At 42.3% G+C, this 27086-nt stretch overlaps 1 protein-coding gene and 10 non-coding genes across 11 annotated transcripts; 1 reads left to right on the top strand and 10 right to left on the bottom strand.

Annotated features, from left to right (window-relative positions):
* Window positions 1-311: 311 nt before the first annotated feature.
* Trnap-ugg lies at window positions 312-382 on the bottom strand. The gene has a single exon. It is a non-coding gene; the product is annotated as a tRNA-Pro (tRNA).
* A 736-nt stretch (window positions 383-1118) lies between these two features.
* Window positions 1119-1194, bottom strand: Trnap-agg. Its single transcript has one exon. It is a non-coding gene; the product is annotated as a tRNA-Pro (tRNA).
* Window positions 1195-2005: 811 nt separating this feature from the next.
* On the bottom strand, window positions 2006-2080 carry Trnap-ugg. The gene has a single exon. It is a non-coding gene; the product is annotated as a tRNA-Pro (tRNA).
* Window positions 2081-3607: 1527 nt separating this feature from the next.
* Window positions 3608-3679, bottom strand: Trnap-ugg. Its single transcript has one exon. It is a non-coding gene; the product is annotated as a tRNA-Pro (tRNA).
* Window positions 3680-4259: 580 nt separating this feature from the next.
* Window positions 4260-4331, bottom strand: Trnap-ugg. Its single transcript has one exon. It is a non-coding gene; the product is annotated as a tRNA-Pro (tRNA).
* Window positions 4332-4434: 103 nt separating this feature from the next.
* Window positions 4435-4506, bottom strand: Trnap-agg. Its single transcript has one exon. It is a non-coding gene; the product is annotated as a tRNA-Pro (tRNA).
* Window positions 4507-6163: 1657 nt separating this feature from the next.
* On the bottom strand, window positions 6164-6235 carry Trnap-ugg. The gene has a single exon. It is a non-coding gene; the product is annotated as a tRNA-Pro (tRNA).
* A 524-nt stretch (window positions 6236-6759) lies between these two features.
* Window positions 6760-6831, bottom strand: Trnap-ugg. Its single transcript has one exon. It is a non-coding gene; the product is annotated as a tRNA-Pro (tRNA).
* A 103-nt stretch (window positions 6832-6934) lies between these two features.
* Trnap-agg lies at window positions 6935-7006 on the bottom strand. The gene has a single exon. It is a non-coding gene; the product is annotated as a tRNA-Pro (tRNA).
* A 356-nt stretch (window positions 7007-7362) lies between these two features.
* On the bottom strand, window positions 7363-7434 carry Trnap-ugg. Its single transcript has one exon. It is a non-coding gene; the product is annotated as a tRNA-Pro (tRNA).
* Window positions 7435-8295: 861 nt separating this feature from the next.
* Window positions 8296-22339, top strand: LOC124288186 (40S ribosomal protein S13). The gene is made up of 6 exons (XM_046724773.1): window positions 8296-8358; window positions 15369-15417; window positions 16698-16776; window positions 17451-17620; window positions 20927-21027; window positions 22255-22339. Exons 1-6 carry the CDS (start codon window positions 8336-8338, stop codon window positions 22286-22288), a joined length of 456 nt encoding a protein of 151 aa, XP_046580729.1. The 5' UTR covers window positions 8296-8335; the 3' UTR covers window positions 22289-22339.
* Window positions 22340-27086: the final 4747 nt, after the last annotated feature.

Genomic DNA, 27086 nt, shown 5'->3' with positions numbered 1-27086 from the left:
TGGAATGATGCAACGAACACACGTCCGTCCTGCCCCCAGCATATTGTGCCAAGCACTGTTCAGATGGACGTTATTACATAGGCAGGGGCAGTTTGAATAAAGTTTCAGTTTGTTTCATTTCTTCTATTTACAGTCATATCCATCCTTCAACGTCCAACTGAACATTCGACCCTTCATTAATTGCAGGCTCCTAGCTGCAAGCAAGCTTTGTTTCAGGTGACAGGCTCTCATTATCCAACGCCTGGTGACACACGTGCCTAACTGTTAATGACGTGGCAGACAATCAAAACAGTCAGGCACCAAAAGATACAGGGCTCGTCCGGGATTCGAACCTGGACCTCTCGCACCCAAAGCGAGAATCATACCCCTAGACCAACGAGCCACAGATGCTAAGACAGCTTTCGATTAATCTCTTATTTCAACCTCGTCTTATATGGAACCAATCAAATGAAGGGAAAATATCCGCCTTGGATTATCGTGTAATGTTGGGCTCGTCCGAGATTTGAACGGGACCTCTCGCACCCTAAGCGAGAATCATACCCTATAGACCAACGAGCCGCTTGCTATGGAAGCTTCATAAGTTGACTATAGGAACTTCACATGATGGAATGATGCAATGAACACACGTCCGTCCTGCCCCCAGCATATTGTGCCAAGCACTGTTCAGATGGACGTTGTACATAGGCAGGGGCAGTTTGAATAAAGTTTCAGTTTGTTTCATTTCTTCTATTTACAGTCATATCCATCCTTCAACGTCCAACTGAACATTCGACCCTTCATTAATTGCAGGCTCCCTAGCTGCAAGCAAGCTTTTGTTTCAGGTGACAGGTCATTATCCAACGCCTGGTGACACACGGGTCGCCTAATCTGTTAATGACGTGGCAGACAATCAAACAGTCAGGCACCGGATGAAAGATACAGGGCTCGTCCGGGATTCGAACCGGACGGACCTCTCGCACCCAAAGCGAGAATCATGCAAGGGCTCCCTAGACCTCGCATATGAACAACGAGCCACAGATGCTAAGACAGCTTTCTGATTAATCTCTCTTATTTCAACCTCTCCTTATATGGAACCCAATCAAATGAAGGGAAAATATCCGCCTTGGATTATCAAAGGTTGGGCTCTCGTCCGGGATTTGAACTCCGGGACCTCTCGCACCCTAAGCGAGAATCATACCCCTAGACCAACGAGCCGCTTGCTATGGAAGCTTCAAGTTGACTATAGGAACTTCACATGATGGAATGATGCAATGAACACAGCATATTGTGCCAAGCACTGTTCAGATGGACGTTGTAACATAGGCAGGGCAGCTTGAATAAAGTTTCAGCTTGTTTCCCTGTATTTACAGTCATATCCATCCTTCAACGTCCAATTGCAGCAGCAAGCTTTCTTTGTTTCAGGTGACAGGCTCATTATCCAACGCTCAGGATTAACACGTGCCTAACTGTTAATGACGTGGGCAGACAATCAAAACAGTCAGGCACCAAAAGATTACAGGGCTCGTCCGGGGATTCGAACCTGGAGCACCAAAGCGAGAATCATACTAGACTCAACGAGCCACAGATGCTACAGCCTTATTTCAACCTCTCCCTTATATGGAACCAATCAAATGAAGGAAAAATATCCGCCTTGATTATCAAAGGTTGGGCTCCTCCTTGCTATGGAAGTCTAAGTTGACTATAGGGAACTTCACATGATGGAATGATGCAATGAACACACGTCCGTCCTGCCCCCGTTAGCTATTGTGCCGGGCACCGTTCAGATGGACGTTGTACATAGGCAGGGGCAGTTTGAATTGTTTCAGTTTGTTTCATTTCTTATTTACAGTCATATCCATCCTTCAACGTCCAACTGAACATTCGACCCTTCATTAATTGCAGGCTCCTAGCTGCAAGCAAGCTTTTGTTTCAGGTGACAGGCTCATTATCCAACGCCTGGTGACACACGTGCCTAACTGTTAATGACGTGGCAGACAATCAAAACAGTCAGGCACCAAAAGATACAGGGCTCGTCCGGGATTCGAACCCGGACCTCTCGCACCCAAAGCGAGAATCATAACACCCCCTAGACCAACGAGCCACAGATGCTAAGACAGCTTTCGATTAATCTCTTATTTCAAACCTCTCCTATATATGGAACCAATCAAATGAAGGGAAAATATCCGCCTTGGATTCTCAAAGAGTTGGGCTCGTCCGGGATTTGAACTCGACCTCATCGCACCCTAAGCGAGAATCATACCCCTAGACCAACGAGCCGCTTGCTATGGAAGCTTCAAGTTGACTATAGGAACTTCACATGATGGAATGATGCAATGAACACACGTCCGTCCTGCCCCCAGCATATTGTGCCAAGCACTGTTCAGATGGACGTTGTACGTACATAGGCGGGGGCAGTTTGAATAAAGTTTCAGTTTGTTTCATTTCTTCTATTTACAGTCATATCCATCCTTCAACGTCCAACTGAACATTTGACCCTTCATTAATTGTAGGCTCCTAGCTGCAAGCAAGCTTTTGTTTCAGGTGACAGGCTCATTATCCAACGCCTGGTGACACACGTGCCTAACTGTTAATGACGTGGCAGACAATCAAAACAGTCAGGCACCAAAAGATACAGGGCTCGTCCGGTTCGACCGGGACCTCTCGCACCCAAAGCGAGAATCATACCCCTAGACCAACGAGCACAGATGCTAAAGACAGCGATTAATCTTTATTTCAACCTCTCCTTATATATGGAACCCAATCAAAATGAAGGGACATCCGCCTTGGATTCTCCACAGAGGTTGCTCTGTCCGGGATTTGAAGACCTCTCGCACCCTAAGCGAGACCATACTCCCTAGACCAACGAGCCGCTTGCTATTGGAAGCTCAAGTTGACTATAGGAACTTCACATGATGGAATGATGCAATCGTCCTCCCCAGCATATTGTGCCGCTAACTGTTCAGATGGACGTTCAAATAGGCAGGGAGCAGTTTGAATAAAGTTTCCCCAGTTTGTTTCATTTCTTCTATTTACAGTCATATCCATCCTTCAACGGAACATTCGGACCCTTCATTAATTGTAGGCTCCTAGCTGCAAGCAAGCTTTTGTTTTCGTGACAGGCTCATTATCCAACGCCTGGACACATGTGCCTAACCTGTTAATGACGTGGGCAGGACAAATCCAAAACAGTCAGGCACCAAAAGATAAGGGCTCGCGGGATTCGAACTCGGGCCCCCACCCAAAGCGAGAATACCCCTAGACCAACGAGCCGCTTGCTATGGAAGCTTCAAGTTGACTATATAGGAACTTCACATGATGGAATGATGCAATGAACACACGTCCGTCCTGCTCCCCAGCATATTGTGCCAAGCACTGTTCAGATGGACGTTGTACATAGGCAGGGGCAGTTTGAATAAAGTTTCAGCTTTGTTTCATTTCTTCTATTTACAGTCATATCCATCCTTCAACGTCCAACTGAACATTCGACCCTTCATTAATTGCAGGCTCCTGGCTGCAAGCAAGCTTTGTTTCAGGTGACAGGCTCATTATCCAACGCCTGGTGACACACGTGCCTAACTGTTAATGACGTGGCAGACAATCAAAAAACAGTCAGGCACCAAAAGATACAGGGCTCGTCCGGGATTCGAACCCGGGACCTCTCGCACCCAAAGCGAGAATCATGCCCCTAGACCAACGAGCCACAGATGCTAAGACAGCTTTCGATTAATCTCGGGATTTATTTCAACGAGAATCTCTCCTTATATGGAACCAATCGAAAATGAACACTGTTCGGAAGGGAAAATATCCGCCTTTGGATTCTCAAAAGGTTGGGCTCGTCCGGGATTTGAACCTGTTTATTAATGACCTCTCGCACCCTAAGCGAGAATCATACCCCTAGACCAACGAGCCGCTTGCTATGGAAGCTTCGCAATGACTGTACTCTTTGTATAGGAACTTCACATGATGGAATGATGCAATGAACACACGTCCGTCCTGCCCCCAGCATATTGTGCCAAGCACTGTTCAGATGGACGTTGTACATAGGCATGGGGGCAGTTTGAATAAAGTTTCAGTTTGTTTCATTTCTTCTATTTACAGTCATATCCATCCTTCAACGTCCAACTGAACATTCAACGACCCTTCATTAATTGCAGGCCCTAGCTGCAAGCAAGCTTTTGTTTCAGGTGACAGGCTCATTATCCAACGCCTGGTGACATTTACGTGCCTAACTGTTAATGACGTGGCAGACAATCAAAACAGTCAGGCACTTCAAAGATACAGGGCTCGTCCGGGATTCGAACCCGGGACCTCTCGCACCCAAAGCGAGAATCATACCCCTAGACCAACGAGCCACAGATGCTAAGACAGCTTTCGATTAATCTCTTATTTCAACCTCTCCTTATATGGAACCAATCAAATGAAGGGAAAATATCCGCCTTGGATTCTCAAAAGGTTGGGCTCGTCCGGGATTTGAACCCGGGACCTCTCGCACCCTAAGCGAGAATCATACCCCTAGACCAACGAGCCGCTTGCTATGGAAGCTTCAAGTTGACTATAGGAACTTCACATGATGGAATGATGCAATGAACACACGTCCGTCCTGCCCCCAGCATATTGTGCCAAGCACTGTTCAGATGGACGTTGTACATAGGCAGGGGGCAGTTTGAATAAAGTTTCAGGTTTGTTTCATTTCTTCTATTTACAGTCATATCCATCCTTCAACGTCCAACTGAACATTCGACCCTTCATTAATTGCAGGCTCCTAGCTGCAAGCAAGCTTTTGTTTTAGGTGACAGGCTCATTATCCAACGCCTGAAGTGACACACGTGCCTAACTGTTAATGACGTGGGCAGACAATCAAAACAGTCAGGCACCAAAAGATACAGGGCTCGTCCGGGATTCGAACCGGGACCTCTCGCACTCCAAAGCGAGAATCATACCCCTGAACCAACGAGCCACAGATGCTAGAGACAGCTTTCGATTAATCTCTTTATTTCAACCTCTTTGTATATGGAACCAATCAAATGAAGGGAAAATATCCGCCTTGGATTATCAAAAGGTTGGGCTCGTCCGGGATTTGAACCGGACCTCTCGCACCTAAGCGAGAATCATGCCCTAGACCAACGAGCCAGCTTGCTATGGAAGCTCTAAGTTGACTATAGGAACTTCACATGATGGAATGATGCAATGAACACGTCCGTCCTGCCCCTTGCATATATTGCCAAGCACTGTTCAGATGGACGTTGTACATAGGCAGGGGCAGTTTGAATAAAAGTTTTCAGTTTGTTTCATTTCTTCTGTTACATTTATCGCCGTCATATCCATCCTTCAACGTCCAACTTGAACATTCGACCCTTCATTGAACGTGTCGACATGATATGGCTGGCGAACTAGCTGCAAGCAAGCTCATTGGATTTTGGACGTGACAGGCTCACGCTTTATCCAACGCCTGGAATGGATACACACGTGCCTAACTGTTAATGACGTGGCAGACTTCAATCCTATTTACAAATTAAAACAGTCAGGCACCAAAAGCTCCCTTATGTTTAGCAAGCAAGCTCGTCCGGGATTCGCATACTGGTGGCGTATGATAGGACCTCAAAACTGTCGGAACCCAAAGCGAGACGGTTCATCCGCCCCAAAAGCGAGAATCATACCCACAGATGCTGACGGACAGCTTTCGATTAATCTCTTATTTCAACCTCTCCTTATATGGAACCAATCAAATGAAGGAAAATATCCGCCTTTGGATTATCAAAGGTTGGGCTCGTCCGGGATTTGAACCGGGACCTCTCGCACCCTAAGCGAGAATCATATACCCCTAGACCAACGAGCCGCTTGCTATGGAAGCTTCAAGTTGACTATAGGAACTTCACATGATGGAATGATGCAATGAACACGTCCGTCCTGCCCCCAGCATATTGTGCCAAGCACTGTTCAGATGGACGTTGTACATAGGCGAGGGGCAGTTTGAATAAAGCTCAGTTTGTTTCATTTCTTCTATTTACAGTCATATCCATCCTTCAACGTCCAACTGAACATTCGACCCTTCATTAATTGTGGAGCTCTAGCTGCAAGCAAGCTTTGTTTCAGGTGACAGGCTCATTATCCAACGCCTGGTGACACACGTGCCTAACTGTTAATGACGTGGCAGACAATCAAACAGTCAGGCACCAAAGATACAGGGCTCGTCCGGGATTCGAACCCGGGACCTCTCGCACCCAAAGCGAGAATCATACCCCTAGACCAACGAGCCACAGATGCTAAGACAGCTTTCGATTAATCTCTTATTTCAACCTCTCCTTATATGGAACCAATCAAATGAAGGAAAATATCCGCCTTGGATTATCAAAGGTTGGGCTCGTCCGGGATTTGAACCTGGGACCTCTCGCACCCTAAGCGAGAATCATACCCTAGACCAACGAGCCGCTTGCTATGGAAGCTTCAAGTTGACTATAGAACTTCACATGATGGAATGATGCAATGAACACACGTCCGTCCTGCCTCCCCAGCATATTGTGCCAGCACTGTTCAGATGGACGTTGTACATAGGCAGGGCAGTTTGAATAAAGTTTCAGTTTGTTTCATTTCTTCTATTTACAGTCATATCCATCCTTCAACGTCCAACTGAACATTCGACCCTTCATTAATTGCAGGCTCCTAGCTGCAAGCAAGCTTTTGTTTTAGGTGACAGGCTCATTATCCAACGCCTGAAGACACACGTGCCTAACTGTTAATGACGTGGCAGACAATCAAAACAGTCAGGCACCAAAAGATACAGGGCTCGTCCGGGATTCGAACCCGGGACCTCTCGCACCCAAAGCGAGAATCATACCCCTAGACCAACGAGCCACAGATGCTAAGACAGCTTTCGATTAATCTCTTATTTCAACCTCTCCTAATATGGAACCAATCAAATGAAGGGAAAATATCCGCCTTGGATTATCAAAAGGTTGGGCTCGTCCGGGATTTGAACCCGGGACCTCTCGCACCCTAAGCGAGAATCATAGCCCTAGACCAACGAGCCGCTTGCTATGGAAGCTTCAAGTTGACTATAGGAACTTCACATGATGGAATGATGCAATGAACACACGTCCGTCCTGCCCCCAGCATATTGTGCCAAGCACTGTTCAGATGGACGTTGTACATAGGCAGGGGGCAGTTTGAATAAAAGTTTCAGTTTGTTTCATTTCTTCTATTTACAGTCATATCCATCCTTCAACGTCCAACTGAACATTCGACCCTTCATTAATTGCGGGCTCCCTAGCTGCAAGCAAGCTTTTGTTTCAGGTGACAGGCTCATTATCCAACGCCTGGTGACACACGTGCCTAACTGTTAATGACGTGGCAGACAATCAAAACAGTCAGGCACCAAAAGATACAGGGCTCGTCCGGGATTCGAACCCGGGACCTCTCGCACCCAAAGCGAGAATCATACCCCTAGACCAACGAGCCACAGATGCTAAGACAGCTTTCGATTAATCTCTTATTTCAACCTCTCCTTATATGGAACCAATCAAATGAAGGGAAAATATCCGCCTTGGATTATCAAAAGGTTGGGCTCCTCCGGGATTTGAACCCGGGACCTCTCGCACCCTAAGCGAGAATCATACCCCTAGACCAACGTGTCGAGCACCTGAGTAGACACGTGGTTAGATGTTGCACTTCTTTTTATCACCGACGGCTCAAGGATACACCATTCCGGGTTAACTGTATCACTCGATTACTGATAAATCAGTCCGAGGAGTTATGTAGTACCACATTTGGAGACTACAGGTAATAAGTCAGTCTCTCTCCTTGTACAGTATAGCGTTGTGCTCATTTATGAATGTTTTTGTGAATGACGAGATGTGAAGGTGAAAGAATCTACATCCAAACCGAACAGACTTTTTACAAGGAACGATGCTCGTAACTGTGGTGATGATGATACCCTGTAATAGAGAAAACCCTGCCTGACAGTGACACACAGATTTAAAATTTGAAACTGTTTTTTTATTAACTAAAGAGCGAGGGAGGGTGAAAATGTTTGTTTTATGAAAATAATAACTAATGCTAATATTAATTATACTATATATAACCTGATATACTCTATACACTATATGCAAATAACTACATATGTTAATATCAATACTGGGACTATTAACTAATTCTGGTATTACTTTTACTACTTACTAATTACACTATATGGTTTATTGTTTAGGGTCGGTATATTGTTGTCTGTGTTCATAACGAGGTGTAAGAACTTGGCTTGAAACGCCGCTCGAGAGATTTTCAAGTGTCATGTATTCATGTATTATCTCCCTTGGACGATAGAGGGCGGAAGTGTGCACAAGGCCTCTTTCTCAATTCCGCCATCATGGGTCGTATGCACAATCCAGGGTATGGGAACATTTTTTCGCTTATATTTTGATTTTTACAATCATTTCCCCCAACATGAATGTCTAGATTAAGCATACCGTTAATGCTTCCCACTTGGGACAAATTAGTTCATTTACTATAGTGAGAAGGTTGAAATAAAGATATTATTTCCGGTTACTTCCAACCACGTGTTCTAAAGGGATTGAGCTCCACGTGCTTAGTCCCACTATTTTCTCACTGTTTGGAAATTTGAGTCATACCAAAGATTAAAGTATTACGGTTCTTTTGCAACTTTGGAAGATGAACAAGTATATGTTAATCACCCTTATAAGGTACTTATTTAAATAAACTCAGCGAGTTTGTTTAAGTATCTACCGTCGTGAGGGTGATTAAACGGCTTACACCACGAGGGCATGTACTTATTCAATACGCGTCTAATGTATTAGGAAAAATAGGCATGAAGATTATCAAAAAGTACAATTATCCACGCTACGATTAACCCACGTGTTGTAAGATGTGAACAAATGGACAGGATGGTTATTCCTGTGGACTTGGTTAATTGTATAGGAGTCCTCAAGTGGTATTAAAATCGGAATTTTTAGTCAATAAAGTACAGTCGGAAATGGGAAAAAAATGTTTTAGTCTGTTACTCTGTCTCCCTAAAATGTAAACAATAGCCGAAATAACCCCATCAAAAGTGAGGAAGTTCCTGTTTTCCTGTCAGATCCATGACCCAAATCAGCATGAATCTATACTGAACAACATTACCATGCTTACAAACACACCACACTAAAATGCACTGAAAACAAAATGTGAAAACATAGGTTGGAATGAATGATCCATTATGATAGGGATCTCAGCATGTAAAACACACTGATGGTTGGGACTGTTGCATCAAAACACAACCACATCTGTTACTCTATAGCATGAAATGCACGTAATTTTCAAAATTATGATGCAGTATTTGAAAACACGATATTGTTTCCAAAAGGGGTCATGTGACTAACTTCTTATGCATTATGGTGTGACGTTACTTGAATTGGGGTTGGACATGCAGAGAGAGGAAGTGCAGGCATTGTGAACTGCTGAAACATTTCTTCAGAGATTTGAGGGACAACAAAATAGTTAGAAATGTGAGCAGACATTTGAAGTGTTCCAGGAAGTAGAGTTTTGACGATGTAGTAGTATTGATAATCGTGATACTTTATCTAATGATAATTATATCAGATGCTTGATTGGCATTTTAGAAGATGATATTTGATGAACATAGAGATTTTTCTGGGTTACATCTTCTTTTTATTCTCGAGTACAACGTTTCAGGGCTTGTTCTGGCCCCATCATCAGGTAAACTGAACAGTAACTGTTAACTCTGGCCGTGACGTCACAATGCTATGACGACGCAATACATGTGGTGGTCAATAGATACAGATGACATGGCTAATAGAATACATGTTATTATGAATATATAAGATGTCATTTACTGCAAAATTAATGGATCAATTTAGAACTGTGCAGATACTTATACAAAATTGTTGATTGAATTAGAAATGTACAGAGCGTATTTATAAATGTATAGAATGTAAAGTAATAGCAGTGTATACATAGAAATTATGCTTTATACATGGGAACAGTGACGGTAGAGGGTATTGTCTTATTGTTTTATGTACCATGCATTTGGGAGGTAGACACCCTGGTCCCTGTTTATTGCTGGTTTTGTGCGTTTGATGAAGATAGCCTCAATCAACTTGCGTTTACGCCAGTCACTGATGTTTTTTGAGAGGACTTCAGTTTCCCAGTCAATTTCATGATCGGGATTAATCATAATGTGTTCAGAAACTGCAGATTTCAGATCTGATTTGTCCACTGAAGTTTTGTGTTCTTTCACACGTGTAGCTACTGGTCTGCCTGTCTCACCAATGTGAGGTTTTTTGAGAGGACTTCAGTTTCACGCTATATCCAACCCTAAAGGCTGTGTGTATAAACTGAAATGTGACTGTGGTGACATCTACAAATTTAATTGCCAACATTTTGTTTTTACAATCAAAGTGGCAGGTACCGCGGGAAGTAAAAGGTGACTTGTCAAACTGTCTCATACGTAAAATGTATCCACCCACATAACCCAAAGAGCTGAACCTATGTTAATTATTATGTTAAATATATTTGTAGATATATATCATAGAATAACTGCTTGAGATATAAATTATTCTGGTAATGGAATAGAAATTCTTTGATGTTATATTTTCAGATCATTTTAACTGAATCACCGGTAGATTGGAGCAAAACAATTGTACACAGCTGATTGCTATTTCCGGCTTAGTTGAATAGCAGGTAGCATAACAGGAAGGACAACTGAATTATTATATTTCTAGTGATGTTTAATTTGATTGCAGGTTTCCTATACATATATTTATTTTCATTTACAAAGTTTGTTTTTTCACCTCCAATGATATGATATAGTTTGACTGGGCATAATACATGAAATAGCAGTTCTGTTATATATTTGGAATATAAAGTTTACTTGGCCTTTATTCCGGGATATGTATAACGTTATTTTCTCCCATAACTCAGGGTTATGGCTGGGGATGACTGCAACTATGCGTATGGATCTGGTGGCTTTTCCGTCACAGTTCTTAGGACTTATGTTTGTTTGTTGTTGCTACCATCTCATTACAAGCTATATCAGAACAATGAACATTTAACAAGCAATAAAAAGAGAATCAGCATTTTCAAGCTAAAACATATTAGTTTCAGAAAGGAGAAATACCTTAATTCCCACAACTCTAGTAGTATTTAACGGATTGAAACGAGAGATAGACGATGATTTAGAACAAGGACAATGATCAGTCGCATAGACTATAACTGTCTTATGACAATTGTGTCGTGTTAATTTGTTAAATTTATTTGTCTATAATATGTCATCAACGGAGTCACATTAGACAAGATCTGATTTGTGTGTTGTTTGTTTTGTTTTTTTTAAGCATGAACATTTTTTGGGACGTGGTCATTTCACTGCAGTAAATGCTGATGTGATGTTAGTGACTTTTAATCATGCTCGGCTACTTGCTATTTTGCCGCACGGCAGCTGTGAGCTCCAACGTTCCAGTGATACTTTAATTCTTCTATCTTGTCATGAAACTGACAGTTTTGTTATTTCAAAATAACAAAGATTATGGTTATTATTTCCATGTTATTAAACAATGTAAGGTTTGACTCTTGTTGTCAATTTTCTGCATTATGATCATAGCTCATATACCGAACCGAAAAGGACTGAACTGAAAGCCTTGTACCGCAATACGTACCGTACCGTGTTAAGAGCGTATCGTACCGTGTTAAGAGCGTATTGTTTCACCCCTACTTCCAAGATATCGCGATACATATCGTATTGTGAACTTTCTGTATCGTCACACCTCTACCAGGAAGTCAGTCACTGCTGGAGAAAAGAGCTGCATAAAGCAAAAACTGGAAGCAAATCATGTTGTGGGGTTTCTTTTGGAGTAGGATTGTACATAATCTTAGGATTGTTAAATGGGTTTGAATGGGGTAACCTAGTGGTTAAAAAGTTCCCTCATCACGCTGAAGGCCTGGGTTCGATTCCTCACATGGGTACAATGTGTTAAGCCCATAACTGGTGTCCCCTGCTGTGATATTGCTGGAATTTTGCTATAAGTGACATAAAACCCAGCTCACTCACTCAAATCAGGAATATATTAGGAAAGTACTATGGAACAGCCTCTAGCTGTGTAGTCCGACTAGTCAGAATCCAAATTGTTTATAGAGAGCAGCAGAGAGGTTTAGTTACCATAGGGCTAGGTTACTGCTGACTGGAGATACACAGCTTACTCTTTAATTGCTACAATGTTGACGGACCAGAGCATCACTAACCTAAGGCTCCTTGTGTCGTTGCATAAATGGGGCGGTGGGGTAGTCTAGTGGTTAAAGCGTTGGCTCGTCACGCCAAAGACCCGGGTTCGAATCCCCACATGGGTACAATCAGTGAAGCCCATTTCTGGTGTCCCCCGCCGTGATATTGCTGGAATATTGCTAAAAGTAAAATAGGCGTAAAACCAAACTCAGTCAGTCAGTCGTTGCATAAATATTTCCTACATCCTAGATAATTATTCCACGTGATGGTTTTGAAACTTTATTGATAACTTCTTTTATTTGGTCACATTTCGCAGGATTGTAACACGAAGAGGAGGGGATGTATATATGAGTCATTCCTTAAAATTCGTGCATATTTCATGTAGACAAAAATTGTAAATTTTGTTTCCTTGTTTTACCTTAAAATATTGTTGATTACATCCACAGTATTCTGAATATACAAAACATAAATTATGCAACCTGAACAACATTTCATTTTCATATTTTACCCTTTTTATTAGAAATTTCACGAAATTGCATCACTACCGTTAAGAAATTTGTATGTCATTTGGAAAAGAAAAAAATCCAAAGATATTCCATATATACTAAAGCATCTAGTTTTACAACATAACATGGCTAATGAGTTTTGAACTTTTATATTTATTGCTTAAAAGGGGCCAACAAGCCAAACAATTCCTTTCTTTTCTGATTTACATATACAAAGTAATATGTAGCCAAAAATCCAAAATGAGAATATTAATTATATTATGCTTACTTGAAGCTCTACTACCAAACATGCTTGCACTACAAATTCCAGACATAAACAGATACGGCAATTTTAATTAAATAAGGACAATGACTATGTTAAGGCATGGACATTGGCATTGTTACCGTAGTGACACAATAACGGTAGTGGCATTTGTATTTTTTACAAAATAATTTTCCATACAAAAAAGGCCAAACCACGCCAAGCATCATTAATTATATGTTAAATAATTTCTTTTGAAAAACACGAAAAGACATAAATAAAATCAAACTACGCATCGGCCACTGGAGTTGACACATGAAAATTGAGTAAAAATGGGTGGTTTGGGGGGTTTAAAATAAATATAAAAATATTTTTGTCCCAAGTTTGTTACTGTAAAGTGTAGAATAAACTGAGATAAATAAAGTGGTTATCTTAAGAAAATAACTGATTTTGACTTAAGTTTGTCGGGTTCAAACATGTAACATAAATATGCACGAATTTTGAGAATGACTCATATACTGAATATAACAAAGAAAATCATCATAATTAACATAATTGGCTGGGCAGTAAACTGGTAAAGCCGGTGAGTTCACAAAGGGAAAGGCGTGGCACCCAGAGATGTACAAATTGAAGGGGTGATTAAAACGAAAGTTTATGTAAAGATGTTTATATAATAGATTATGCTTGGTGGAGGAGTGCATCATAACCTGATGGATTGAAGTATCCATGGTCTCGGTTAATGGTGAGCTTTTGGCATTTGATGTGAATGGCTTCGGTGAGCCTGTATTTAGTGAAGTCTGTTTGATCGTTAGCAAGAATAGTGATGTCAGACCACTCTATTTGATGATTGGGGCTTGCTTTCATGTGGTCTGAGATGGCTTATTTGTTGTCACAATTGGCAACGGAAGTCTGATGTTCTTTCACTTAGGTGTTGATGGGTCAGGATGTTTCACCTATGTAACTCTGTCCACAATCACAGTTTATTTTCTAAATAATACATTTGAGATTGTTGACGATGTTTTAGGAGTCGACTGATTTGATGTGATGGTATGGTATACAAATGTAGGAAATGGATATCTTGATGGGGGCTGAATCTGCTTTAGGTCGTTTGGTTGGGGATGACAGTTGCAGCAGTGGTTCTATTGACTATTTGGGATGGATAGTGGTTAATTATAAGTTGTACAAAGACTTCTTCAGGTGTTTCTTTCCTCTTGTAGATTAGTTGAGCAGATGTCCTTCACCCTTCCGGCCAATGACACTTTTCTTAGGGAGGGTGGTTGGATTTGTAGTGGATGTACTGATCCTTATGGGTCGGCTTTCTGAACACAGTGGTCTGAAGTTGGTTGCAGTAGGTACGGAATACAAGGACGTCATGGAAAGGTAGTCGGTTGGTGGGCGTATTTTCCATGATGAATTTGATGCATGTGTGTTAGCTGAGATGGGTGAGAAGCTGAATAGGATTTTGCTGAGGTGTCATCCACTTTGCGATACCAGCAGGTATGTTGAATCGGTGCAGTTTCTAGGGTTTTATCTTCCAGGTCTCGCTCTGTCATGTGAAGTTTGGTTAGGATTGGGAATAGCGGGGAGCTCATAGGAAGTCCATGGATTTGCTCATAGATCACATCACCCCCGGTGAAGTAGGTTGAGTTGATGCAGGTTGAGGTGAGGCTGATCATGGAGTCGGTAGAGAGGCTGGTGTTGAGGGGATGTTGAGGGGATGTTGAAGGTTGTCACTTGTGTGGCGTAATGCTAGGAGTGCTTCTTCGCTGGGTACATTGGTGAATAGCTGAAGATGGGGCCTGGCTTGGTTATGTCACGGATCTTACTTCAGATGGAGTTAGCAGGTTTACCTGACAGGGAGAGTACTTGGGTAAGGTGCTGGACGGTATTGTAAAACAGGAACAGACTAGTAGACAGTTTTTACAGAATTCTTATGGATCTTGACTGTTGCTCGGACTTAAGGCTGCTGACTTACACAGGTATAAAGATATCTATTGATAGGTTGAGCAGTAGTATGGTGTGTCAGGACTTACAGTACCTGTAATATTGATAACAATGTTGAAACTATTGGTTATTGTGAATACTCTCCAACTATGCCATTATTCAAGTACATGTTGTATGTTAATGCATGGACTTAATTACCAGAAGTCGGTGGGGTAACCTAATGGTTAAAGTGTTTGCAAATCACGCTGAAAACTCAGGTTCGATTCCACACATGGGCACAATGTGTGAAGCAGAGTTACTGGTGCCCCCACCCCCCTGTAATATTGCTAGAGGCAATGCACAACCAAATTCACTCGCTAAACTACCAGAGCTTATTAGACTTAAAGACTTTACTAGATGTGGCTTTGTACTAGGCACTAAAATCGGATGTAGTTTTGTATGACTCAATTTTATATGTTTGTATTAATTCCTGTTTCAGAAAGGGTATTTCCCAGTCTGCTTTGCCATACAGACGGTCTGTGCCAACTGTAAGTGTTGTGAGCCTTCCTTGGCCTTCTCACATCCTTTCTATGATATCACAAACCAAATAACCATCAAGAGGTGTTAGAATATCTCTCTATTCCTGGATGTAGTCCACCAGTCTGCCTGTCGGAATGTCCATGTGTTGTCCCAAGAGCAACAGCCCTTCTCCATGTCTGCTCCATGTCCCTACAGAATGCCCTGTCTGTTTAGTCCCTACAGAATGCCCTGTCTGTGTAGTCCCTACAGAATGCCCTGTCTATGTAGTCCCTACAGAATGCCCTGTCTGTGTAGTCCCTTGAGAATGCCCTGTCTATGTAGTCGCTTGAGAATGCCCTGTCTGTGTAGTCCCTACAGAATGCCCTGTCTATGTAGTCCCTACAGAATGCCCTGTCTATGTAGTCCCTACAGAATGCCCTGTCTATGTAGTCCCTTGAGAATGCCCTGTCTGTGTAGTCCCTACAGAATGCCCTGTCTATGTAGTCCCTAGAGAATGCCCAGTCTGTGTAGTCCCTACAGAATGCCCTGTCTATGTAGTCCCTTGAGAATGCCCTGTCTGTGTAGTCCCTACAGAATGCCCTGTCTATGTAGTCCCTACAGAATGCCCTGTCTGTGTAGTCCCTACAGAATGCCCTGTCTGTGTAGTCCCTACAGAATGCCCTGTCTGTGTAGTCCCTACAGAATGCCCTGTCTGTGTAGTCCCTACAGAATGCGCTGTCTGTGTAGTCCCTACAGAATGCCCTGTCTGTGTAGTCCCTACAGAATGCCCTGTCTGTGTAGTCCCTACAGAATGCCCTGTCTATGTAGTCCCTAGAGAATGCCCTGTCTATGTAGTCCCTAGAGCATGCCCTGTCTATGTAGTTCCTAGAGAAAGCCCTGTCTATGTCCCTTCAGAAAGCCCTCTGTCTATGTAGTCCAAGGAGAAAGCTCTCTGTCTATGTATTCCAAGGAGAAAGCCCTCTGTCTATGTAGTCCAAGGAGAAAGCCCTGTCTATGTCCCTTCAGAAAGCCCTCTGTCTATGTAGTCCAAGGAGAAAGCCCTCTGTCTATGTAGTCCAAGGAGAACCCCACCCGGGCAACCACCATAACCAAAATGCTGCTGAAACAACATGTCTTGCAAGTTCAATTCCATATGTTTAATGCAGTGACAAATCCATGAAGTAACAGTTCGTTTTGGGTCGTATTGCAGACAGGGTTAGGGTAAGAATGGTCTTGTTGCAGAAACAAAAAATGCGCAATTATTTTGCATGTACACAATTCTCCTGAACATATATCTTTTAATTTTCAGTGGCTCAAGCTGACATCTGAGGATGTTCAGGAGCAGATCTACAAGCTGGCCAAGAAGGGTCTGACCCCCTCACAGATTGGTAAGTGGCTCACGGACGACACTGACTGGCAGATCCACAAACCCTCCTGTCTGCATTTGGCCCTTTAAATGGGTCTGTGTGTTCACTCACATTGATGAATGGGTCCCTGTTCACTCACATTGATGAATGAGGTTTTAAACAACAAACAATGCGGAAAAAAACCCATAAAAGTTCAGTAACATATAACATTGTTTCTCCTGCCCTCACCAAAGAAGAATAAACATTAACATCTTAGTCTCATAGACTCGAGATTATATCAGCCTGAACAATTCTGTAATAGATACTCAGTTTATCAATTGATTGAGACTTGTGCTCCTGTAACAGAATGAACATTGCTATATCTCTGAGATATCATTTCTTGATGTTGCAAATGTTACAACCCCTTGACAAAGGTACCGGGTAGTTATCTCCCATGACAATGGTACTGGGGTGTTATGTCCCATGACAATGGTACCAGGTTGTTACCCCGCCTTGACAATGGTACCAGGGAGTTATCTCCCATGACAATGGAACCGGGGAACTATGTCTCACGACAATGTTACGAGGTTGTTACCCCCCCTTGACAATAGTACCGGGGAGGTATCTCCCATGACAGTGGTTCCAGGGTGTTGTTCCCCATGTCTAAGGTTCCCATATGTTATCACCCACCACTAATTCACCTATGTCTATTGCAGGTGTTATCCTCCGTGACTCGCATGGTGTAGCTCAGGTTCGATTTGTGACTGGCAACAAGATCCTACGTATCCTGAAGGCCAAGGGTCTTGCCCCTGACATCCCAGAAGACCTGTACCATTTGATCAAGAAAGCTGTAAACATCCGCAAACATCTTGAGAGGAATAGGAAGGTGGGTCTCCTGACAACCACTAGGCTGGTATACACTGTATTCCAGACACAGCTACATACGGATGTATCGGTAAAAATGCCCCCTGGCAACCACCAGGCTGATATATACTGTATTCTGGACACAGCCACATACCGGATGTATCGGTAGAAGTGTCTCCTGGCAACCACCAGGCTGATATATACTGTATTCTGGACACAGCCACATACGGATGTATCGGTAGAAGTGCCTCCTGGCAACCACCAGGCTGATATATACCGTATTCTGGACACAACTACATATACGGATGTATCGGTAGAAGTTTCTCCTGGCAACCACCAGGCTGATATATGCCGTATTCTGGACACAACTACACACGGATGTATCGGTAGAAGTGTCTCCTGGCAACCACCAGGCTGATATATACCGTATTCTGGACACAGCCACATACGGATGTATCGGTAGAAGTGTCTCCTGGCAACCACCAGGCTGATATATGCCGTATTCTGGACACAACTACATACGGGTGTATCGGTAGAAGTGTCTCCTGGCAACCACCATGCTGATATATACCGTATTCTGGACACAGCCACATACGGATGTATCAGTAGAAGTTTCTCCTGGCAACCACCAGGCTGATATATACCGTATTCTGGACACAGCCACATACGGATGTATTGGTAGAAGTGTCTCCTGGCAACCACCAGGCTGATATATACCATATTCTGGACACAGCCACATACGGATGTATCGGTAGAAGTGTCTCCTGGCAACCACCAGGCTGATATATGACGTATTCTGGACACAACTACATACGGATGTATCGGTAGAAGTGTCTCCTGGCAACCACCAGGCTGATATATACCGTATTCTGGACACAGCCACATACGGATGTATCGGTAGAAGTTTCTCCTGGCAACCACCAGGCTGATATATACCGTATTCTGGACACAGCCACACACGGATGTATCGGTAGAAGTGTCTCCTGGCAACCACCAGGCTGATATATACCAGATTCTGGACACAGCCACATCGGTGAAGTGTCCTGGCAACCACGGATGTATCGGTAGAAGTGTCTCCTGGCAACCACCAGGCTGATACATGCCGTATTCTGGACACAACTACATCACGGATGTATCGGGTAGAAGTGTCTCCTGGCAACCACCATGCTGATATATACCGTATTCTGGACACAGCCATCACGGATGTATCGGTAGAAGTTTCTCCTGGCAAACCACCAGGCTGATATATTCCATTATTCTGGACACCACTATATCACGGATGTATCGGTAGAAGTGTCTCCTGGCAACCACCAGGCTGATATATACCGTATTCTGGACACAGCCACATACGGATGTATCGGTAGAAGTGTCTCCTGGCAACCACCAGGCTGATATATACCGTATTCTGGACACAGCCACATACGGATGTATCGGTAGAAGTTTCTCCTGGCAACCACCAGGCTGATATATACCGTAGTCTGGACACAACTACATACGGATGTATCGGTAGAAGTGTTTCCTGGCAACCACCAGGCTGATATATACCGTATTCTGGACACAACTACATACGGATGTATCGGTAGAAGTGTCTCCTAGAAACCACCCATCTATGGGACATATGGTGTGCAAGTTCTTGCACAGTAAGTATTTCCTTTATTGAATATCAAGGATTTATTTGGCTCTTCATCCATAACACAATCAAAGTTTAATGGCCAGACAGGTGATTTTGTTCTGTTAGGATTATTTGAACTAACCCGTCATTAGTTTCAGTAGTCTGATGCCCACTGATAAAAAAAACATCAGAAATAGGATATTTTTTTAAAATTTTGGTAGGAAGGTTTTTATTAGTGGTGTTTAATGAGTATGGTATGGTGAGTATGGTAAGAAACTAACTGAATATTTTAGCCTGCAGGCTTTGGCAAGGCTGTGTCCTTAGTCCGGTATTATTTTCCTTGTATTGACCTCAGAAAATAAGTTTGATGATGGTATATTTATCTCCGAAAAGATGTTGAATATTATTGCTCTGTTATTTGCAGATGATTTGGTTTTGATAGCCGATACTGTCGTTAGGTTACAGCGTTGCCTTGACGCCCTGCATATGTATTCCCATAAATGGGGCATGGATATTGTACTGTGACCAGTTATGCAATGTGATAAAAGAGACCGCCAGCTAACCAACTATCAAGGTTTTTAATGATTCTTGTTGATGCATAATAGAGCATTACAGATGAGTGGTGATTTTTAGTTGACATTCATGTGGTAGTATTTGATAGTGTATGGTGAAAAGACTGAAATGGACATAAAAAGATCGAATTAGTTCTATAATAGTTCTGACATTTCAAAAGGTCATTGAAATTAATCTGTACAAAATATTTAAGCTTATTTATTTTTCTTACGTTATATACATTCTAAGTTCAAAAGTTCAAAACATTTAAAATTACATTTAAAGCTCATTTCCTGACTAAAAGTTATGATGAAAGTGACAAAAAGCCTTACTCAGATAAAAGAAAAAAAACTTAAACTGTGGGCACTGTATAATTGTCTGACTTTAGTTAATTGGTTCCTAAATAGAGCTGCTGGGTAGTAGACGACGTCTTGTTGGTGAGGGATCACAAATCTACCTCCCCTGGGAAGAGTTCTACTGGGGAAGGTAACTCTATAGCTGATAAACTTACCGAAGTGTCCATAAAATCTTTAATGGGTGTAACAGAACAGATATTAATATTGATAAAAATAAAATAATTGTTTAAAATGGGCGGACCCTTGTCAAGGTATGAAAAATGAAAAATGGTTTTACAATGACATTCAAATGGAAACTGTCAATGTTAATAAATATCTATTGCGGTGCCTTATTCACAATGTCCTATTCACAATGTCCTAAGCCCATCAGATACTCAGGTGACTTAATCACGTCACAGCCGCCATATAGCTGGAATGTTGCTGAGTGCGGCGTAAAACTAATCTCACTCACTCACTAATCACGTCCCAACCCCATCAGGTACTCTGGTGCCTTATTCACGTTGTCCCAGACTCATCAGGTACTCTGATGTCTTAACTTTAATTCCACTGCAGCCCTGCCAAAGTGTTGTGAGTCCCTACAAACCACAGGCCAGTATGCTGAACTGGTCATGGTCACATCAAAACAATGTGTGCATTTTAAGGATCTTTATGCCCGGACATAATGTTAAATGTCAGGAAACCTGGGTGTCACAGCCATTAAAGCTTCAGGTTCACTGATGTTGAAAGGGTTAATCATGTTATCCTGACATTAAACTGACCCAGTCAGCAACCCAAGGCTGAGTCCTCCATTATCTGAATCCACTTTCAGGACCGTGATGCCAAGTTCCGTCTGATCTTGATTGAGAGTCGTATCCACCGACTGGCACGGTACTACAAGTCTAAGAAGGTCCTGCCTCCCAACTGGAAATAGTAAGTAGCTGTTCATATGGCAGTGAATAGGGACGTGTGTAAACCTTCCTTTAGATAAGATCACAGTACTTGTTGCAATGTATTGTATATTCGGGTCAGTGCAGCATATCAGTAATGCATAAAGCCCCTAATGTTGAGTCAATGCAGTATATCAGTAATGCATAAAGCCCCTAATGTTGAGTCAATGCAGTATATCAGTAATGCATAAAGCCCCTAACATTGAGTCGATGCAGTATATCAGTAATGCATGAAGCCCCTAACGTTGAGTCAACGCAGTATATCAGTAATGCATGAAGCCCTAACCATGAATCAATGCAGTATATCAGTAATGCGTAAGCCCCTAACCATGAATCAATGCAGTATATTAGTAATGCGTAAAGCCTCTAACGTTGAGTCGATGCAGTATATCAGTAATGCATGAAGCCCCTAACGTTGAGTCGATGCAGTATATCAGTAATGCATGAAGCCCTAACCATGAATCAATGCAGTATATCAGTAATGCATAAAGCCCCTAACGTTGAGTCAACACAGTATATCAGTAATGCATGAAGCCCTAACCATGAGTCAACGCAGTATATCAGTAATGCATGAAGCCCTAACCATGAATCAATGCAGTATATCAGTAATGCGTAAAACCCCTAACGTTGAGTCGATGCAGTATATCAGTAATGCATGAAGCCCCTAACGTTGAGTCAACACAGTATATCAGTAATGCATGAAGCCCCTAACGTTGAGTCAACGCAGTATATCAGTAATGCATGAAGCCCAAACCATGAATCAATGCAGTATATCAGTAATGCGTAAAGCCCCTAACGTTGAGTCGATGCAGTATATCAGTAATGCGTAAAGCCCCTAACGTTGAGTCGATGCAGTATATCAGTAATGCATGAAGCCCCTAACGTTGAGTCGATGCAGTATATCAGTAATGCATGAAGCCCCTAACGTTGAGTCAACACAGTATATCAGTAATGCATGAAGCCCCTAACGTTGAGTCAACACAGTATATCAGTAATGCATGAAGCCCCTAACGTTGAGTCGATGCAGTATATCAGTAATCAACCATGCAGACATCGCAACCCAAGTTTGGGTTTAAAGTAACACTATTGCAGCACCTTGGATCAGCATGGAATTAGTGTTATCTGTCACATTACCTGTAAAGTGACAAATATAGAAAACTTGCCCAAGTGTGTGGTCATCCACAAGTTATTGCTTGTTGTTTACTTCCAGTGAATCCTCCACTGCCTCAGCCCTGGTTGCCTAAGGAGTGAAGATGGAAGATGTAAAGCTGAAGAAATAAATTCTTGCAAGGGCACTTGTGTTCACTTACTTTATTTATCAAGTGTTCTGATCTTGTCTCACAAGTGATGAGCTGCTTGTCATCAGGAGCTTGTTCCACAAAACAGTCCAGATGCAGGAAACCTGTTCCTCAAAGATGATCATAGTGCCAATACTTGCATACAGACCTTGTCATACTATTAAGATTGTGGAACAGGGCCCTGTTCCTCAAAGATGACCATAGTGCCAATACTTGCATACAGACCTTGTCATACTATTAAGATTGTGGAACAGGGCCCTGTTCCTCAAAGATGACCATAGTGCCAATACTTGCATACAGACCTTGTCATACTATTAAGATTGTGGAACAGGGCCCTGATCCTCAAAGATGACCATAGTGCCAATACTTGCATACAGACCTTGTCATACTATTAAGATTGTGGAACAGGGCCCTGTTCCTCAAAGATGACCATAGTGCCAATACTTGCATACAGACCTTGTCATACTATTAAGATTGTGGAACAGGGCCCTGTTCCTCAAAGATGACCATAGTGCGAATACTTGCATACAGACCTTGTCATACTATTAAGATTGTGGAACAGGGCCCTGTTCCTCAAAGATGACCATAGTGCCAATACTTGCATACAGACCTTGTCATACTATTAAGATTGTGGAACAGGGCCCTGTTCCTCAAAGATGACCATAGTGCCAATACTTGCATACAGACCTTGTCATACTATTAAGATTGTGGAACAGGGCCCTGATCCTCAAAGATGACCATAGTGCCAATACTTGCATACAGACCTTGTCATACTATTAAGATTGTGGAACAGGGCCCTGTTCCTCAAAGATGACCATAGTGCCAATACTTGCATACAGACCTTGTCATAGTATTAAGATTGTGGAACAGGGCCCTGATCCTCTCAAAGATGACCATAGTGCGAATACTTGCATACAGACCTTGTCATACTATTAAGATTGTGGAACAGGGCCCTGATCCTCAAAGATGACCATAGTGCCAATACTTGCATACAGACCTTGTCATACTATTAAGATTGTGGAACAGGGCCCTGTTCCTCAAAGAGATTGTAGTGCTTTTAACAGTCGTAAGTCTATGATAAAGTATGGGAGTTACAATCACTTATAGTCTGTCTGCAATGAAAACGTACCGATGAATTTCACTTTAAAGTAAATCAAATTAAGATTGCGAATCCTCATAATTTTACCTTGCCAAATGAATATTTAAATCTCAGATACCTTTGTATTACAAGGGGGTAACTGCAGTAGATGAAACAGTGAAACAAATGCACATGCTGTATGTGATGAGCGTTAACTTAGACCAACCCTACTTGTTCTCGGTGTTTCATCGAATGTGCATATCCCCTTGTAATACAAACCAATGGTAGCGATTTGAAACTATGATCGATTGTTAAACTTTTTCCTAAGTTGAATAAAATTATGAGATTTGAATGTTCAATTGGCAAGGTAAAATTATGAGGATTCGCAGTCTTAATTTCACTTTATTCGATTTACTTTTTTGTTTAGAGTGAAATTCATCGGTACGTTTTCACTGCAAACAGACTATAGCGCTACAATCGTCTTTTTGTAACGGGGCCCTGGGCTATAGATATGATGTGCCCTGCTCTGTGTGGGGAGAGTAGATGCAATTTGGACAAAAGATGTACCCATGGGGGATCCTTGGTTGAAAAATGTTCCAAGCTCAGTAGACACGGTGTGATTCTGGATTAGATTGGTACCAAGCAACCTTGTAAGGGTGACTTGAGGTTACAGCAGGGTCTTAGTAACTATAGTGAGACAACTGAATGGGTCAGTGCCACCATAGATATCACCTCATACACAGGGCATGTATGATTGATGATCATTGACTTGTCTGGATACCATCCAGGCTGTGTGCCACCATAGATATCACCTCATACACAGGGCATGTATGATTGATGATCATTGACTTGTCTGGATACCATCGGGCTGTGTGCCACCATAGATATCACCTCATACACAGGGCATGTATGATTGATGATCATTGACTTGTCTTTTATGCCCCGCCATAAATATGGCAGGGGCATATAGGGTTACCCTCGGTGTCCGTCCGTCCGTCCGTACGAAACAGGGAATGTATTCTATCCACTTCTCCACCATAACCGCTCTGTGGAATTCAATGAACTTATACATGGGCTTTCTTGGGACTCTAATGGTGTGCATCTCATATTTTGTTTTTTTATTTTATTGGTTTTTTTGTAAGTTTAGAGACATTTGAACTTAGGTACATTTTGCTGAATTTCTCTATGATGATAGTGTAATACGGGATGAAGTCTATCCACTTCTCCACAAAAACTGCTCAACAGAATTGAATGAACTTCTACATGTCTTTTGTAGGGACTCTAAAGGTGTGCATTTCATAATTTTTATGCAATTTCTTACTTTTGTCACTTTTACAGATGTTTGAACTTAGTTGAATTTTGTTCTATTCAGCCAGTGTTCGTTCCATCCAACAGGGGGTGTACGTTATCCACTTCTCCTCAAAAACTACTTTATGGAATTCTTTTAGATTACACATGTGCTTTATAGGGACACTAAAGGCGTGCATCTCATATTTTGATTTTGTATTTTATTTATTTTTCCAATTTTAATGCCGTTTGAACTTAGATCAATTTTGTTGAATTTCTCTCTGAATATAGTGTTGTAGGGGGTGAAGTCTATCCACTTCTCCACAAAAGCTGCTCAACAGAATTGATTGAGCTTCTACGTGTGTTTCATTGGAACTCTTAAGGTGTGCATCTCATACCTTGTTCATCCAATTTCTTAATTTTGTCACTTCTACAGATGTTTGAACTTAGTTGAATTTGGTTCTATTCATCCAGTTTGTCCCATACAACAGGGGGTGTACGTTATCCACTTCTCCTCAAAAACTACTTTATGGAATTCATTTAGATTACACATGTGCTTTATAGGGACTCTAAAGGTGTGCATCTCATATTTTGATTTTGTATTTTATTTATTTTTCCAATTTTAATGCCGTTTAAACTTGCATAAATTTTGTTGAATTTCTCTCTGAATATAGTGTTATAGGGGATGAAGTCTATCAACTTCTCCACAAAAACTGCTCAACAGAATTGATTAAGCTTATACATGTGTTTCATTGAGACTCGAAAGGTGTGCATGTCATAGTTGCATAGATGTTTATTGAACTTGTTCGTGAATTTTGTTCAATTATTGATCTTTATATGTCTTATGAATGTCAGCAGATTTTAGGGGCATCCGTGTCCCTGGACACAATTTTTTCTTGTTAATCTGCGAATGATTCGAAACACAAAACGCAGCTCTTTGGTCTGTTTCCATGTGTGCTATTATTGTGTGGGAAGTCTAGAGTTTTGTTTTTAGTAATTATTGTCCGAACAGTGATTCGAACCCATGTGGCTCGGATGTTTCCCAGTGAGATGTTGAACATGTATTCACAGCCTGAGTACACCATTGGTTGATGGCATAAATAGACCTGTTGATTATAGCCAGTGTTGACCTGTGGATGATGGCATGAGTAGACCACTGGCTGAAAGCATAAGTAGACCTGTGTGTGATGGCGTAAGTAGACCACAAGTTGATAGCGCAAGTAGAGCACTGATTGATAGCATGGGTAGACCTGTTGTGATGGCGCAAGTAGACCTGTGTGTGATGGCGGAAGTAGACCCCTGGTTGATAGCTTGAGTAGACCTGTGTGTGATGGCACAAGTAGACCCCTGGTTGATAGCTTGAGTATACCACTGGTTGATAGCATGGGTAGACCTGTGTGTGATGGCACAAATAGACCAGTGGTTGATAGCTTGAGTAGACCACTGGTTGATAGCATAAGTAGACCTGTGTGTGATAGCGCAAGTAGACCACTGGGCCTAGATTTTCGAAGCTCTCTTAGCACTAAGATAGTCGTAAGTTAATGTTAATGTATGGCACTTACAACTATCTTAGCGCTTATAGAGCTGCAAAAATCTAGGCCCTGGTTGATAGCATGGGTAGACGTGTGCGTGATAGCGCGAAGTAGACCACTGGTTGATAGCTTGAATAGACCACTGGTTGATAGCATGGGTAGACCTGTGTGTGATGGCGCAAGTAGACCACTGGTTGATAGCACGGGTAAACCTGTGTGTGATAGCTCAAGTAGACCACTGGTTGGTAGTGGGTGTGGAGCGAAACTGTTGTGCATGGTGTGGTGTTGATGTCATGCAGTTGTGCTTGGTGTGGTGGTGTTGACTTACTTGACTTATGCCTTCTCGCTCATGGTAGAGCATAGGCCACAGATTATCGACCGTCATCTGACTCGGTTCTGGGCGTGTTGTACAACGGTGCTCCAGGAGTAACCAGCTTTAGTCATCTCCTCTATGGTTGATCTTCGCCATGAGTGTGGTGTTGATGTCATGCGATTGTGCTTGGTGTGTTGATGTCATGTCATGCGATTGTGCTTGGTGTGATGTCATGTGGTTGTGCTTGGTGCCGATGTCATGTGGTTGTGCTTGTTGATGTCATGCGATTGTGCTTGGTGTGGTGTCAATGTCATGCGATTGTGCTTGATGTGTCAATGTCATGTGGTTGTGCTTGGTGTCGATGTCATGTGGCTGTGCTTGGTGTTGATGTCATGTGATTGTGCTTGGTGTGGTGTCGATGCCATGTGGTTGTGCTTGGTGTCGATGTCATGTGGTTGTGCTTGGTGTAGTGTCAATGTCATTCGGTTATGCTTGTTATGTCATGCAGTTATACTTTGTGCCGATGCCATGCAG

Source organism: Haliotis rubra, unplaced genomic scaffold (assembly GCF_003918875.1).
Source record: "Haliotis rubra isolate DU_JTF1 unplaced genomic scaffold, ASM391887v1 Scf413, whole genome shotgun sequence".
In the NCBI taxonomy this organism is placed as follows: domain Eukaryota; kingdom Metazoa; phylum Mollusca; class Gastropoda; order Lepetellida; family Haliotidae; genus Haliotis; species Haliotis rubra.
Note: the sequence above shows the minus strand (reverse complement) of the source record. Positions and strands in the feature narration are given on the sequence as shown.

Excerpts from the sequence above, each read along its gene's own strand:
- LOC124288186 (XM_046724773.1), top strand. The coding sequence starts at position 8,336 with ATGGGTCGTATGCACAATCCAGG. Across the intron at positions 15,418-16,697 it reads ACAGACGGTCTGTGCCAACT|TGGCTCAAGCTGACATCTGA; the intron begins GTAAGTGTTGTG and ends TTTAATTTTCAG. Across the intron at positions 17,621-20,926 it reads ATCTTGAGAGGAATAGGAAG|GACCGTGATGCCAAGTTCCG; the intron begins GTGGGTCTCCTG and ends ATCCACTTTCAG.